The sequence below is a fragment of the Siniperca chuatsi genome, linkage group LG13 (assembly GCF_020085105.1).
Source record: "Siniperca chuatsi isolate FFG_IHB_CAS linkage group LG13, ASM2008510v1, whole genome shotgun sequence".
Taxonomy (NCBI): Eukaryota; Metazoa; Chordata; class Actinopteri; order Centrarchiformes; family Sinipercidae; genus Siniperca; species Siniperca chuatsi.
This window is the reverse complement of record NC_058054.1, coordinates 29,752,550-29,769,338: the sequence shown is the minus strand read 5'-3', so window position 1 is coordinate 29,769,338 and position 16,789 is coordinate 29,752,550. Positions and strand designations below refer to the sequence as shown.

Below are 16,789 nucleotides of genomic sequence, written 5' to 3'. Positions count from 1 at the left end.
GGTTCAGGTCCTACTTAAAAAGACAGGCATTTCTGTGTAGGTATTGCTGCCTCCAGGTCAGCCACAATGTGTATGCACTATGGGTTGCTTCAAGGCTTGGTGCTTGGTCCACTCTTTTTCCATTTACATGTCACCTTATACGTAGACATAATATCAGTTTCTATTTTTACACAGACAACACAATTTATCTAAGCTGTGACCCTGCAAACCATTTTCAGAAACTTTTATCCCCAAAAGTGGATGTCTCAGAATTTCCTCCAACTTAATACTGATAAGGCAGAGATACTGACCATAGGTCCAGACAGTGAAAGTATCTTATTCTCAAATTCTCTTGGTACGCTGTCTCTTTCTGTAACCCCACATTGTAGGTATCGTGGTGCCATCCTCGATGGAAACATCAGCTGAGATAACACATCAAATCTATGGTTCACGCCTCTTTTCTGCATCTTCGAAACATTTCAAAAATTAGACCGTAATATTAGTAATATCAACCAAATATTAACTGTAAATAAAGGTAAACAAATGCAAATAACACAAACCAAACAAGAATCAGATTTAAGAATTATAGTGATGAACGGCTTAAATACAAATGAGGCAGATAGCTCAAAAGGAACCAATGAATAAATATTGACAACGTACTATGTTGCACACAATATTTACAAAATGTTATTCTGTCCTTTTAGGACGTAGGCCACTGTTGTTCAGCTGGTTAAGGGTTGAAAGAGCAACAAGGCCACATCATAATCCAAAAAAGCACAAACTTGATGATGTATCTAAATGGTTAATCTGGTCCAGCCTCTAATGTCCATGGAGGTAACAACTGCATCATGGGCTGTCATTCACAGACACACCCCCCTCTGCCTCCTGCTCATTCATGCAGCCATTCAATCTGCTATTAGTCAACCCAACTGGAGCGTGTGTTTGTGCATGTGTTCATGCACATCTCCACATCAGTATTAATGTTTTTACAGTCCAAGGCTTCCTTGACATTTTAAATGCTGCACAGATTTTACTTGAGTTTTGAGAAACTAGTGGAGGACTGTGACTCCCGAGACCGGGGTTCACATCCAGACTCTGTGTGCGGTTAGGTTTAGGCAACAAAAGCACTTGTTAGAGAAAGATCGTGGATAGGGTTAAATGTTGATAACGTAAACAGACTGCATTTTATATAGTGCTTTTATCCAAAGTGCATTATAGCTTGCCTCTCATTCACATACACACTTAAACACTGATGGCAGCCACACGCTGGCCTAACTATCGGGAGCAATTTGGGGTTCAGTGTCTTGCTCAAGGACATTTTGACATGTGGCAGGAGGAGCCGATGATTGAACCACCAACCCTGCGATTAAGGGACGAGCTACCTGTTGACCCACAACCACCATGACCTGTGTTGACTTTTTCTGTATTAAACCAAGATCACAATCTTTCCCTAACCTTCTCTAAGTGCTGTAAGTGCCAGTAAACATTTTGTGACTTGGCAGATGTGTTCATTACAAACATTTCTTATTTGTGTTGATAAAAAAAATGGAATTCTATGGCAAATTACAGTAGTAGTATATCAATGTAATTTCCAGGAGACAAGGTTAGTCGAGGTAACAGAGGAGGGGCAGGCAGTTTTAAGCAACACTCATCTGCTGATAAAATATTGTCACTGACTCCAATTCACAAAATATTTGTGATGAAGATCCAGCAGGGATCAAAACATCATCTATATTGAGCAAAGAGCCAGTAAAATATTAACGATTGTATCTTTAATATCATAAACAAAATTACCATTTATTAAAAATGTAAAACTTCCCTCAAAATAAGAATTTGCAACAACATGTACCATTTTAAATCAGTGAGCTTTTGTTACATTTTATTCGATGCTGCATAGCCATAAGATAGGAACAGACTTACCTACAAAGACTAGTCTTCTCCTTTTATAAAGTACATATCTGATCCATGTGATCCCTCACTTATTTCAACATGCATAGAGTGAAACTGAATCTAAATCTTAAATATTCTGTTGCACATGTGTAAATGGTGATTCTACATATAATAAAGTGTCCCAGCCATTTTGTCCCTTTGTAAGACTTCACACACACACACACACACACACACACACACACACACATGAAACTGTCATTGTGTCTTCTGTTTGCTTCTAGAAACATCACATCCCACTCCTGTCTCAAGGTTTATCATAAAGACCCAGCACATGTGTTCAACCGCCATGCCAGGTCTGCCAACACAGAGGGAAGGGTGAGTCAGCCAAAACTCTGCTTCTAGCCGAACCTCTGGGGGAAATGCAGCTACATATTTATGTACACTATGCACACCTACAAAAACACTATTTGTATATATTTATCACGTTATGAAATACACAAATGCCTGACATCATACTCACTTCGTTACCTCCTGTGTCACTCACAGCATGCAGGTAGGTGCACACTGCCCATCTTTAGTGGGAGATCGCGATATACTTTGACTTGCTCACTATATTCGCTCGTTTTACAGCTGTAACATAACTTGATATCCACGGGGCATTTAAAATGATTGATCGATTTGAGTTTTATTATTATTGTGTCATGCATAAATAATATGCCCAGTCCAACAGGCTTACAAGACACCATTATTTAGAAAAAGAGACCAGAAAAGCACATAAATTACAAATAATACTAAATAAATAAACCATCTTGGCATTTTTTCAAAGCATTAGAAACAAAGGTAGCTAACTTATAAGCATTAAAATTAAATAACCATTTGATTCTATCATCGTCACTGTACCAAAACATTTCTGGATTTTGAACAGACATTTCATTTAATATAGACCTTCTTAACTCATCATAATAAGGACAATACAGAAGAAAATGTCATTCATTCTCAGCATTATTCACACAACCTGTTGTCCTCCTGGATGTTTTTAAATCTGCCAACTTCAAGGGCTGGAGGAAGGATTCCTGTTCTCAACTGTACAATTAGAGACCTTTGACTCCTTGATACGTTTGCTATAACATAAGATTCTGTGCCTACATGCATGCATCATAAAGTTGCGAGTAAGTAAAATACCCAAGATCTTTACATATTTTAAACTTGTTGACAACTGACCCCAATGCTTTCCCAGCTGAACCTGCCAAAATTTTTATTCCAACTTCATGGGTTATAAATTTATCCAGAGTTAATCCCAAATATTTATATTCAGGTGTATATTCCAGTGTTACAGTCCCAAAAGTCAAATTTGTCCTACTTCTCGGCATACCTTTTTTCCTAAAGTGAACAATCTATGTTTTACTTTGATTTACTGACACCCTCCATCTGTAACACCAGATCTTTAATAAATTTAACATATTTTGTAAATCATCCTCAGATTCAGCCAGTAGAGCAATATCATCTGCGTACAACAGAATGCCCAGAGTTACGTTAATGTGTACCTAAATTAGATTTCGTAATGTCAAGAGCCAAGTCATTTACATATATTGTAAACAGGGTAGAATACAACTGTACAATGATTTTAACACTTTATAAAATCTGCCATCTACACCTGCTTTTAAAAGTTTTAAAGCAAGTAAATCTCTCTGAATCCAATCAAAAGCCTTTTGGAAATCAACAAAACATACAAAAGTAGATACTCTTTCTGCAGTTGTTATTCTGACAATAGTTGAAATTGAGTGAATATGATCAATGCAGGCTGGATTTTTCCTAAATCCAATCTGCTCATCAACCAAATATTCTACAGTGTCCAAGTACTGGGTCATCCTAACATTCAAAATACTGGAATATAATTTACTATACTAAGAAGGCTGATTCCCCTGTAATTAAGAGATATTCTTGGATAATTCTTAGATGATTTTCGAATGGGTTTGATAATGGATTTATACCATGAAAAAGGAACAATACTGTATTTAAAACAAAATTAAACAAACAAAAAAAGCATGTTTAGGAATGGCGCTGAGTTTAATACTTTGTTTGGAATTTCCTCCACACCTACGGCTTTCTTCAGCTTTGACTTGTCTATAGCAGTTCTCACGTCCTTCAAAGTAATATCACAATTCAAAAATACATTTGATGAATACCCGTCTTGGTTCATATTTCTCTCCAACTCATCTTTTAAATCATATGCTTCTCTTTATAAAGAGCACGGTCTAGACCTGCTCTATAGGAAAAGTGCAACGAGATATCTTCTGTTATGAATTGGTGCTATTTAAATAAAATTAAGCGAATCATCAAAATTAGATGGAATATGATTTCCTGAAAATAAATCAGCAAAATATTGCTCTCATTTTTTTAGTTCAAACTCCTTCCTCCTTTGAAGAGTATCATTACTTAAGACAACTTCCATAGGTATTTTCTGCAGTCTACTGGGTCCCAATTTATTGATTTCCTTCCAAAATTGTTGATTATTGGTTTGTAAGTAATCAAATCTTAATGACCTCTCCAAAATTTCCTTTTATAGAATTTTAAATTCCTATCAAACATAAATTGTGCTTACCTGTATCTATCTCTTAATTGTTGTCTACTCAAAGGATCATTACACCTTAGAAATATCCTTTCAGCCATTTTCCTTTCATTCCACAGCTTTTTAAGATGGGAGTTCCAGTATGGCTTGGAGCTCTGTCTTTTCTGGTGAGCCTTATTTTGATTAGATTTTCTAGGTTGACATTTATCCATTTCTAAAATTTACATATCACAGAACTGATTATACCATCAATCAACATTACTCTGTGTACTTTTACAAGTTTCAAGGTGTCTAAAAAACTCCAACAACGCAGAGCGGCACATATTAGAGGATAGGGTTAGGGGTTAGGGGGGTTAGGGTTAGGGTTAGGGTTTTTTGTTTAAGCGACTGATATGTCTTCTTCCCTTATTTGTACACCAACCTTAAATTTTAACATCAATAAGGAGTGATCAAGTAAGTAACATCTTTCTCCAATGAGATCAATACAGGTTGCATCAGATTCCAGACAGTCATAGGGTGTTATTATATAGTCCACCACAGCTTTTCCTGATTAATATTATTGATGTAAAGTCGTCCTTATTTGGATTAATTCTGCTATTTAAAACACAGCATTTAGAATCCCTAAGGAAGTCAAGAAATGATTCACCATGGCTATTACTACTCAGATCTATGGCAACTATAGGTGGGACATTGTCTAAATCCCCAATACAATCCTCTTTATCGACTATTTAAGTTGCCACATATGTAAATAGCATCCATGTCAAAAGAATATACTTGAGTAAGTAGATAACTTAAAAAAAAGTATTACAATCTATTCCCCTTATAGATCCTTCTGGGGACAAATAACAGGAGAAAATCACAAAACTATACTGCAGATCCCGATGTTCAAACCGCAGTCCAATAGTACCGTCCATGGATTTCAATCTTGAAGTGTTCAAAAGGTTCATTTTTCATCAGAAGTCTAACTTCTCCTGAGCCCTTTGGAGCTCTTATATGTCTATTTCTGTTATTTCCAAAGCAAGAATATCCAGATAACTCAATTACACTATCACCAGATAAATGTGTTTCATTTAGTGAAATGTTATCTGGATTAAGGGACTGCAGTAATAAAGTTCTGAGCTTACAATTTGAAGTAGTCCATCCATTTATGTTCTGTGAACAAAAGACAAATAAGAAGAATCACTTCTGCTTACGGGTTGGGCTGCAGCTTCTCAAGGTCTCCATGTTGCAGCCGTTCGGTCACCTGTTACACCTGCTGCTGCCTCAGGTGAACCTCGCTTAATGAGTCTTCCATTACCCGATATGTAAACATCCTTCCAAGCCGGTAAATTCGGAAATAGCGCTTTAAAGTTTGATTCCATGATTCAATCAGTGTGTGACTTTGCCGACTGGACATGCACCTTTTTAAACTGCGGGTTGGATTTCAGGTTGCGTTTCCCACACAACACGGTGAAGTTTTCCCTCACCGAGGCAAACGCAACTTTCATCACCCCGGGGCCTGGGCCTCTGGTTCGCAATCTCTGCATTGCAACCGGTGTCGAAATCTGTTCACAAGCACAACCCACCTCTAACAACTCTCTTTAATTTTTCGACCAAGTCTTCGTCGAATGGTAAACCCATGATGAGGATCGACACATCAGGATCAAATTTGTTGGGAGAGTTTGAGTTGCTTGATTGAAGTTTTTCTTCCAGCCAAGTCAGGCATGATTTTAGTGATTTCTAAATCAATATTTTCTTGTATTTCTTTAACGCACTTCTTTAGTTCTCCTTCCAGAATCTTTTCTAGTGATCCGTACAACCTATCCACCTTGCTGTTAAGCTGTTTTTCAATGTTGTCCATCTTCATCTGAATCACTTTCATTTCTTTCAGAAGCACCTCAATGGTAGCTACAGTGGTGTATGTTGCCTGCGCTTTATACATTGTGACAAGATGCTTTTCTTGTTACAATGACAGTTAATAAGACAATTCTTGTCTTATTCAGTGGATAAAAGCTCCGTGTGAGCAGAACTGCTGCTGCTGACATGTTCACAACCCTCCGAAGCTCCTCTTCTGCTGATAGAGATCACAGGACAGACTGACACACACTATCATCTACACACACACGTACAAAAACCCCACAAAAGGCTCAGTGGTTTCTGCGTATTGAGGTAAATCAGTCAAAAAACACTGAATACAGTTTGATTTGGTTTGTCTGAATCATAAAAAAGGAGCCATGTCTCCACGGTTTCATGTGTAATCCTGCTTCCTGGAGTGTCTCTCAGGCTTGATGGCCAGCTGAATTTATTTAGACTGGTCTTTTCCTCTTCCCTGGGACTCTCTGGGATAAATCAGTGTCCCTTGAGGGATTCAGTCCTGCAGCTCTGCTTTCTTTGTTGTCCCTCTTCTGCTCAGGTCTGCAAAGTACAGATAAGTATAGAAAAAAAAAAAACACATTAACAGCTGAAATCTGGAAAATTAATAATAAATTCACTACTTTAGTGAGTGTTTTCCTCAAACACACACTGTATATCATGATATACAAAAATGTGAAAATATATTTTTTTCACTTCTTGATTTTGTCACCTTTTGTCTTGTCCCTGTGTGAGAAATATTCCATGAGCAAACAGCAGAGGAATGTGTTGTGAATGTGCAGACATTTTTACTCCTGAGGCCACTTACATGGATTTAAATATTTAACTGGTAGTTCAGGTTGGCAAGAGGGAGAACTTGATGTTAGTTCAGAAAGTCTTTATTATAAATACTACAAAAGATCACTGGTAGATGAAAAGTTAGCATTAGACAATGCCTCGTTTGCAAAAATTTCAGAAAACTTGGAAGTTTCATGCTGATATCTATTAATTAATTTTTATTTTTTTTTTACCCTATTCACCTGTAGTGTCTCCCCTTAACCGATATTATGCTGGTCTGGCAGAGGTCCGCTGGAATAAATGCTAATTTTAGCTAATACATGACAGCTAGCGAAAGTTAGGCTCTATGAGAAAAACAACGGCAGAGAGAAACCGACTTATTTGCAGTTTTGGAGTTTTAGGTGAACTCGTGAAAGCAATTGCTGTAGATGTGCAGTCATGTCAGAGAATTACTGCGGCCATGCCAGCTGCCGTTTGGATTTTGATGCGCATATATTCATGCAGTTACGGTAAATGGACTGTACTTGTATAGCGCCTTTCTAGTCTTCCTACCACTCAGTGTCGTATTGTACGATCTTTCGAACCCACAAATGCAGAACACACTATCAGTCTTTACAACCAATTCACACTTAATTAGAATGTCAGCAGGAATAGTGGGAAGGGGCGTAATTCTTCGGAGCGAAGCCTTCAGCGTCGTACTTGATAACTCCGGGGAAGTAGTGATGGTTCCGGCGTGGAGACTGAAGCCGCGGTCACCCGTCTGACTTGGTTTATATGCCTCATGGATCTGGACAGGCAGACTGGTCCATGAGGTGAGGTGTAGGTGGTACCGTGTAGATCTGGGCTGGCCATGAGGTGGAGTTGGTGGGTGTGGAGACTGACCGTCAGCGGAACATGGAGATGGTTTGATGCAAAGGGTCTGGCTCAGTGGTGGAGTTGTTGGAGACAGGCAAGGTGGAGTGGCTGGAGAGACAGGCAGGCAGGCTGACAGGAATCCAGACAAAGACAGGAACTGTGATCACTGGCACAGGATAATCCTGAGGCAGAGCAAAACAGGATCAAAACAAGGCAAAAACACACTAGCAAAGAGTACTTAACTTAGGAAGTCTGAGGAGCCTTAATGTAGTGGTCGTACAATTGTACGGGGACGATCTGGCGTTGTTGTGGGAGAGCCTGGTATTCATGCTGTGGAGACTGATGAATGATTGGAGACAGGTGTGCCGTAATCAGCAGCAGGCGGGAAACCACGGGGCCAGACCAAAAGACAAGACACACACACACATCCAGAGATGAGTCAGGGACATACAAGACACACCAGGGTAGGAGAGAACAACAGAGAACACAGGGCTGGGGAGGATAAGGTGGCAGACTACCACACAAAGCGCTTCACACTACATATCACATTGACACACATTCATACACTGATGGCAGGTGCCAACTGCTCATCAGTCCAAAGAAACTTACTCATGCACACACACTCACCGAAGGCACAGCAAATTCGGGAGCAATTTGGGTTCAGTATCTTGCCAAAGGACACTTTCGCATGTGGGCTGTGGGAAGCTGGGTTCGAACCGACCATCCGATTAGTGGACAACCTGCTCTCCCTCTAAGTCACAGCCGCCCCGGTGCCAGTGCTTGGAACGGCCAAAAAGGACAAAGAAATACTCGTATTTCAGCAATCATTTCTCAAATTTTATACCATATTTTCTCAAATAAGCATACCCATCCCAAATACATTCCAGGGGGTAAAAAAATAGAGTGGATATACTCCTGGTGCCAACTAAGCAAAATGTACATTTTCATCACTTTAATTTAATAAATTCAACAATATAATCATGCAATTGTCAACACTGTTGATCTAAAGTGTTATTGTCGTATTTCAGTCACTGTGGGTGTATGCGTGTTAATATCCAAGCCAAACTGTATTTTGTCGTGACATGCCACAAGATGACAATAGCTACATTTGAAGTACCGTACGGGAACCCAGATGTTTCACAATATAAGCCTTGTTAGAAAATGAAAGGATTCTGTCCACTGAAACACTAGAGGGCTTTTAATTTGAAACAGATACCAGAAGTGCTGAGTTTGTGTTAACACCATAATACAGTGACAAAAATTTTCCTAACGGGAAACGGATCAAAAAACAAGGAGGCTTCATACTAAAATATGAGCAAATATACTTATCAAACAGAGGAAATTAGAATCAAAGGCGTGTCTCTAATATAAGCCTGCTTCATATAAAGGCCTGGTACCCTCTGCAGTTGAGGTAAATAAAGGCCACTATTTGACTACTTACGGTATACCAAATAAAAGCATTATATTACACATCATATACTAAAGGTGCTATTGATAACATCGATAATATGTAGCCACTAGATGTCGCACTCCCCCTCCCCCCTTCCATTCCATTCCAGTGGTTGCCAGTTCGTTGCACAACCTGTATATTTCATGGTCGAGTGAAGTGAGACTCAGTCATGTCAATGAATTCATTTTGCAACATATAGCCATAGATTTAGGTTACTTTGTGTGGTGGTGTTTCACGTAACATTATCTATGGTAATCTTAGGATATGGCTACCTAGCTTTAGGTAACATTTAGCTTGTCATCTAAGTGTCCACTCAGTGTCCAACATAACATTTTTCCTACATTTTTGTAGGAACATTTTTGGCCAGTAGATCAGAGTTTTATTGGCCCCTTATATATTTTTATTGGCCTGGCAGCCAGAAAATTAAAATAACCCCTTTTTCCCCCATCATTTAATAATTATAGGGGCCCTATATTGCAACACTTACCGTAAAAGGACATTTCAATCATCCTTACATAAGACATTAGGTAAATATTTATATTATAATCCAATCAAAGAGTACAGTACATTGTAGGGATGTTATTTAAAGCACTCAACATTAGACAGCTACAGTAAAAGTTGATGTTAGCTAGCGTTAGTGTTAGCGTAACGCAGCTGGCTACATGGCTAGCTAGCCACAAGTACCCTCAGCGAAGTGCCTCATAATAGGACAAAGCTAACGTTAGACTACTAAACGAGATGACGTTTGGGTCACGTTTTGGGTCTAAACACTATAATGAGCAGATTTACAACAGTTCAGAACCTTAATTTACCTTCGACATGCCACATTAGTAATATATTGGGATCCCACTTCCACTCTGTTCTTAAAGAAGAGCGCCCTGCATAAACTTGTACTGGCCGCAAGCCATCGGTTATGTCGGACCCTGGACCACTTCTAAATCCCCTCTGATACGCATCTTTGTTATAACATTACGTTGTTTGAGGGAACAGGAAGTCACCGTCCTGGCTACATATACCTCCAGCATGTAACTCCCCATATAATCATTGTAGCGGAATCGTGCTACAGTGAGTTCCCTTGGCCCTGAGACACATACTGAGACCATGTTTCCAGTTTATATTCTTTATTTATTTATTTTTCCCCACACACAATCTTTCCGTCAGCAGCTGCCGTTCCTTTGACCGCCTCTGCTTCTCTCGCACTGTGTCCAGCATGCTACTGTATTTAGGGAGAGCATAATTAGTTAACCAGGTTCAACTGTGCCAATTACCTCTCCCTGATGCTGCTCACCTGAGCCACTCCACCACCTCTCCCTCTGCAGCTGACAGCTACCCATACCCACCTCCATACCATAAATTGTCATTTTTAAATTTCTGTTTTTGTAGGTGTATTTTGGAATTTTGGATAGAGCCAGACTAGCCGTTTCCTCCTGTTTCCAGTCTTAATGCTAAGCTAGGCTAACCATGTCCTGACTCTAGCTTTGTACTGAACACACAGACATGAGACTGATATCCATCGGAACAGCTCACTCTTGGAAATAAGTAACAAGTAGGAGTTTTGAACTGACAGCAGTAATATGCAGATGATGTAAATGGGATGTTCTCTGGAGTGGCATATAGAATATGACAGGATAAAGAACAAGACAAATGGCATGAATAAATATTACCCAATGAATCTTCAAAAGACCAATACTAGGTCAACATATAGGAGATTGTGTTAGTATATGTTATATTCCATCACAGAGGAGTTCCCCCTGAGCATACTGTTGTGGCTCTGCACTGCACACAAGCTCTCTGAACAGACAGTGGGCGGCTGTCTGACTGTGTGTAGGAGTGATATGTGGAGAGACAGGTTCAACAAGGCCATAGTAAACATGTTGTAACCCATAAATGATGCAGTCGCCTCGGGGCCAATCAGCAACAAATATGTCACCTTGTTTTGACCCATACTTATGTTGCAAATGTGGCAGCACAGTGCAGAGATGCATTATTTTCTACAGAGAACATCCACTCAGTGTTACCAGATAATCAAATCTGATGCCTTCATGAGACATGACATATAGACAAATTACTATATTATAATTAATTAATATAGAATATGTTAGTAACAGTGCTTGTTACATGTAACCTTTTCTTAATGATTGTTAAAAACAACGGAGTAAGAGGATACTGTCCAGTGAATGTGGCTGTAATGGGGAAGTCAATAGTTCAGCAAAAAACTCTATTTATATTTATTTGGTGCTCCTCACAGAGTCTGTATTAAGTTATTATTAAGTTATCAGATATTGCTATATATGTTACCTCTTGACTCTCAGACTCACCTTTATGTGTAAAATCAGTGTACTGCGCCTTCAAGTATAGTGCACAGTATAGTGTACATCCGGCCCAGCATGCATAAATCTGATATATGACAAAATAAGTAAATTACATATATAGTGTATGAAAAGAGTTAACGAGTGAGCCATCTCGCTTCCTTCTCGTCTCCATTGAGAGTTGCACATGCGCAGTACCGATCAGGCAGTATGTTTACAGATGTAGCGACACCGCCAATCATATCTTTCACAAATCAGTGTTTTCTCTTGTAAAGTTCCAACCATGCTTAGTAGCTTTTCAAAACATCTGGCTATTTACAGTCACAAGTAAGGATGCGCTCTACTGAAAATATGTCTCTGTCAACCCTGAAACATGAAATTAACAATGAAAACTGTAAGTTTTAAATAAGCTGCTGAAAAATGTCTGGCCCATCTACATTTCCTGGTTTGAAAATCTGTCCCAATTGAATAGCCCTGCTGTACATGGCAGCTTCATTATATGCCCATGAACCCAGAGACCAACCAGTACTCCTCTACTGGAATAATACTGGATTGATTACAGGCTGACCAGTTAAAGATCTGGACTTCTGGACTGGACTTCGCCCGATTAGTTGATTTGAACATCTGATGATTGATAATTGATGTTGTTGTAGCTAAAGTATTCTCAGTTTAATACAGAATTAAACCTATGTTTTTAAACTGCAATGACAGTACATTTAGGTGAGAAGAGAATCACATTGCCTGATGATTGTTTCTATCACTCTGTTTGGAACATTGTTAACCCTAATGATCTTCTGTGCACTAATATTCCTGTTTGGCCCCTAAGTGGGGGTTTAGTCTGAAAATGGCAGTGTTAAATACAGTGGACTGCGTTGGTGTGTTTGTTGCCACAGGTACAGGTGAGAAGATGAAATATGATCCAGGAAGTCCAGCTTGAGTACTGTATGGGCCCGAATGTAAGATAAGCCTGATTAGAATGTTACTGCCCTTTTTCCTCACCTTTCCCTCATCAGTCAGATTTGTAAAAGTGAAACATGAAATATTTCCATTAAAGCATCATGTAAATCCCACATATATGTAGCTTGTCCAAGTCTGTTTTCAAGTGTGGCTAATTCTTCATTCTGTATGAATCACATACTCACTCTCTGGACTCTTCAGACTGTTGGAAGGGGAGGGAAGGATTTTCTCTGGCAGTAAGCTTTTTTTTTTTATTGAGCTTCTCTTCATGACATTGTCTGTAATTTTTAGCTGCTTGACAGATGATTAATTCTCCACTGTGTGTTTCTGCAGTAAAGACCTCAGGAGACTAATTCGTCTCATTTTCACTCGTCGTGTTTATTTCCTCTGTGGCAACAAAACAATTTAGTGCCATCAGGAAGTCTTGTAAGTTAAACAGGGCTAACTTTAGCTAGTTAGTGCTGACTACAAACAACCCATAATGCAACACGTTCCTAATGTAACATTACACTCTGTATCACAGGGACTGGTACTCATTCAGATGCCAAAACCCTGCACAGAAGTTTATAATACTATGAGACGGGATTTTACAACTCTCAACAAAGTTCATTTTATCTGTCTTGACAGTTATGAGGTCAATAATCTGCCAGGAATGTGCGCTTGCATGTATTTCATTGTCCAGCTCCTTGCTGGATGACATCACATTGAGTTGTGGCAAAAGTTGAGCCAGTTTCAACTTTTTTGTCGGATGACACCCCCAGCGTGCCGAACACAGTTGTCTCATTGAAATGAACGAGGCTGCCTTATTTTCATGCTGTGCTTACAACAGACGAATGATCACTAATGTGTGCTAAAGGACACTCAATGGAACTAAACACGTTATCCTCTTTTCATCATGAAGGACTGGAAACGACTAATATAAAGCAATCTTCCTTTCATCATACACAACCATCACATTTTCATGTTTGTAGAAAAGCTAGAGTGCTCACACCCAGAGGCCATGTGATGGATACATGTCTGTGAGCTGCTGCTGCTGCTGCAGGAAGAACTTGACAAAGTCCATGCTTCATGTTCTCACATCTGTCCTGATAACATGCCTCTACTTTCCATACATGAATTTGGGATGTTGTTGCCAATTACTGGGATTATTGTCAGTTAGGGGGTCTGATTCTGTCGGAAAACCAGGGCACTGTTCTGCTCCATCTAGTCACAGATACGATGCTGACCGAGATGTGCCTCCTTCACTGTCCACTGCCTTCTGTTTATCTCTGCAATTCACACACAATAACAGTATGGTTATCCTTGTTATGTTAGTCCTTGGAATGTCCTCCGTTCATTCCTCCATGTTATTTTCCACATACACATCGCATAAATGCTTGAAGACAGAATTGGTGGATTCCTGTACATAACTTTATTCTTGTAGAAATCCAAAGATTACAATGAGTGTAACAGTTCTTCAGCAAAAAAGTATTTATACTCAACAGTAATAGAATGTTTTGGTCTCATTACTGAAACTATCCTGAAACTGTATCATATCAGCAGCAGTATTAAATACTGTAATACTGTTCACTTTTCAAAAGACAGTTTAAAACAATGTGTGTTACATGAAGGACATAGATAAAATATTATGATATACTGTATGTTATTGTATATGGTGATAGTGATTGAGTAAAAATTGAGAAACCATTTAAGATTGAACTTTATTCATCTCAAAATATTTTTTTGTGCCCAAGATGCTTGACATACATAGTAAACTAAATACTATATATGCATAAAAATAGAAATTTGAATATCAACAATTCCATTACAACTGGGCAAACTGGATTCATGTGATACAATCAGAAAGCTCTAGAAAAAGCTACTAAATGGACCCAGTGGTGAGAGCTTCTGTATTCTGTGTTGGAGGAGCAGACAGAGACGCAGAGCTGTGGCTAACTAACTCCTCCATGGCTGAGCCAGCAGCAACGTTACATTCACTTTTAGCCATGTGTACTTTACACTGTGCTGTATACATAGTCATCACGTAATTATGTCAACACAGTATCGTTTATATCAATGTCATATATACCAGATGATATGGAATATGCCTACTGCATCATACGTCTGAATTTTCTAAAAATCCAATCATTTTTACTGTTGAGAGCTGAGAATTTTGATGGTGTGTGTGTGTGTGTGCGTGTCTACAGCAGCCTCTATTAGATGTTTTCTTGCTGTTGAACTTGTATGGAGGTTACAGAGAGTTTGCGTGCTGAGAGAGGAGATGCTGCCTGAAAGCTGAAGTGAAAGCCAGTCGGAGCTGAGTCACAGTTGGAAGGAGATTTTGTTGTTGTGGGGAATCTGTGTCAACTCAATTTGTGCTGGAACAATCATTTGATTGACAGCCTGCTCTCCTTGTGTAACTGGTCTGGACGTTACACTGCAGGCTTTATTTCATGTCGGATTTTCAGACTCCTGGCGGTTTATGTGTTATGACATGTCGGCTCTGTGTGGGTTTAGAGATCAACGCCCCTTTGAAATAAAGAGATGGATTTGAATGGTGTCACCCACTCAGTCATAAGGGCTGCTGTGCACTTCTCATGTGAACAGCTACAGGATTATTGACTGTGTTCATGCTGAGGTAAGTCACAAAGAGCACAAACTATATTACAACATTTGACAACACAAGCTGCACAAACTCAACAGGTTGCACAGGAGAAATTGATCAATATGTAACCAAAACCAAAGTCCTCATAGCACACAGTCTGGTTAGACCTGGCTGTGGAACCTCTATAATGACTGAATCTGTGTGGTAAACCTTCAGGTATTGAAAATGAATTGCACCAACTCTGGTCAGACTGATTTAAATCATCTTCTTGTTGATTTCACATTGGACTGTATTACAGTTGGTTGAGTTAAGCCTGAGATGATAGCAAAATCTTGTGCATTTGAGAAATTTGTCTGTTTTTGTTAAATGAAGAAAAGAAGTTTGTACTCAATACGGTAAGATATCCATTATTTTACTTAAACTCAGGAATCATATTGGGACCAATACCAATGCGCATGTGCAGCAGAGAATTGCAGTCCATTAGAAAGATGAAGGATCTGTGCTGCATGAAAAAAAGACAACTATGATTATTTGGCTGAATATTGTGATCATGTTTATCAACGGTTTGCAGGTAAACAGAATTATTTGACTTAATTTTTCCAACTTTAAATGTTTTCACTTCCCATGTTCCATTTTCCATGGCTTAAAGTGCCGTCAATGGTAATCTAGTAAGAAACAATGAAGTTGTATCTAGCCCTGTTAGAGGAGAGCAGGCTGTGCTGTAAGTGAAGAGAACTGCAAAGGTGGAATATTTAGAATGAAGTTGTTGAAGGCCTATATGTTCTTGCCATGATGGCAATTAAGATTTTTCATCTATGCTGACAGTGCAGTGCTTTGACATGGCATATCATTTGTAAACTATGACTGTTTGTGATTTTCATATGCAGAACAATTAACACTAGCAGGCACTAAAATGGTAAATGGACTGTATTGCATAGCGCCTTGTCAGTCTTCCGACCACTCAAAGCGTTTTACACTACATGTCACATTCACACACTGATGGCAGGTGCCAACTGCTCATCAGAACAAAGAAGCTAATTCACAAACACTCACACACCGAAGGCACAGCAATTTGGGGTTCAGTATCTTGCCCAAGGACACTTGTGGGCTGGGGGAAGCCGGGATCAAACCGCCGACCTTACGAAAGGTGGACCGCCCACACTACCACTAAGCCACTGCCGTCCCATACTACTACTAAAAGCAGTCTATCAAACAAGCAAGAGTCTAATCATCAAAGAAACTGCAGCAGCGAGTCTCTGCAAACTCTGTAGGCAGCAGGAATAATATCCACAGACTAACAAGCTAACAGGATAACAAGCACTGAGTCTGCTGTCTGACTCTGGTGCATGAACCAATCTGGCGAGCCCTGAATCCCCCAAGCAGTCTCTTCAGTATTCTTTAGCGTACGGGCTGCAATTCGGCCTGTACGTGAATTCTCGAGCGCAGCAAATCTATATGAGAGCCGGTTTCAGCAGAGCCGAATCAGGTCGAGTCAGGTCAAGTCGAGCAAATGGGTTTGTAGTACTGAGCAGTCTCAGCAGCAAATGCATACAGCTGCAGTAAGCCTC

The 16,789-nt window shown here is 39.4% G+C and overlaps 1 protein-coding gene across 4 annotated transcripts in view; it reads left to right on the top strand.

The window, feature by feature from the left end:
* The window catches only part of si:ch211-207d6.2 (sickle tail protein), a 211,124-nt gene that overhangs the window by 108,905 nt on the left and 85,430 nt on the right, over window positions 1-16,789 (top strand). The window contains exons 5-6 of one of the 4 annotated variants that reach the window (XM_044218727.1): window positions 2,151-2,244; window positions 4,558-4,605. In XM_044218727.1, coding sequence (XP_044074662.1) covers window positions 2,151-2,244; window positions 4,558-4,605 — 142 coding nt within the window. Of the gene's footprint in view, window positions 1-2,150; window positions 2,245-4,557; window positions 4,606-15,144; window positions 15,255-15,346; window positions 15,438-16,789 lie in introns of those variants that run through there. The other 3 variants (XM_044218728.1, XM_044218729.1, XM_044218730.1) reach the window with 3 other exon arrangements.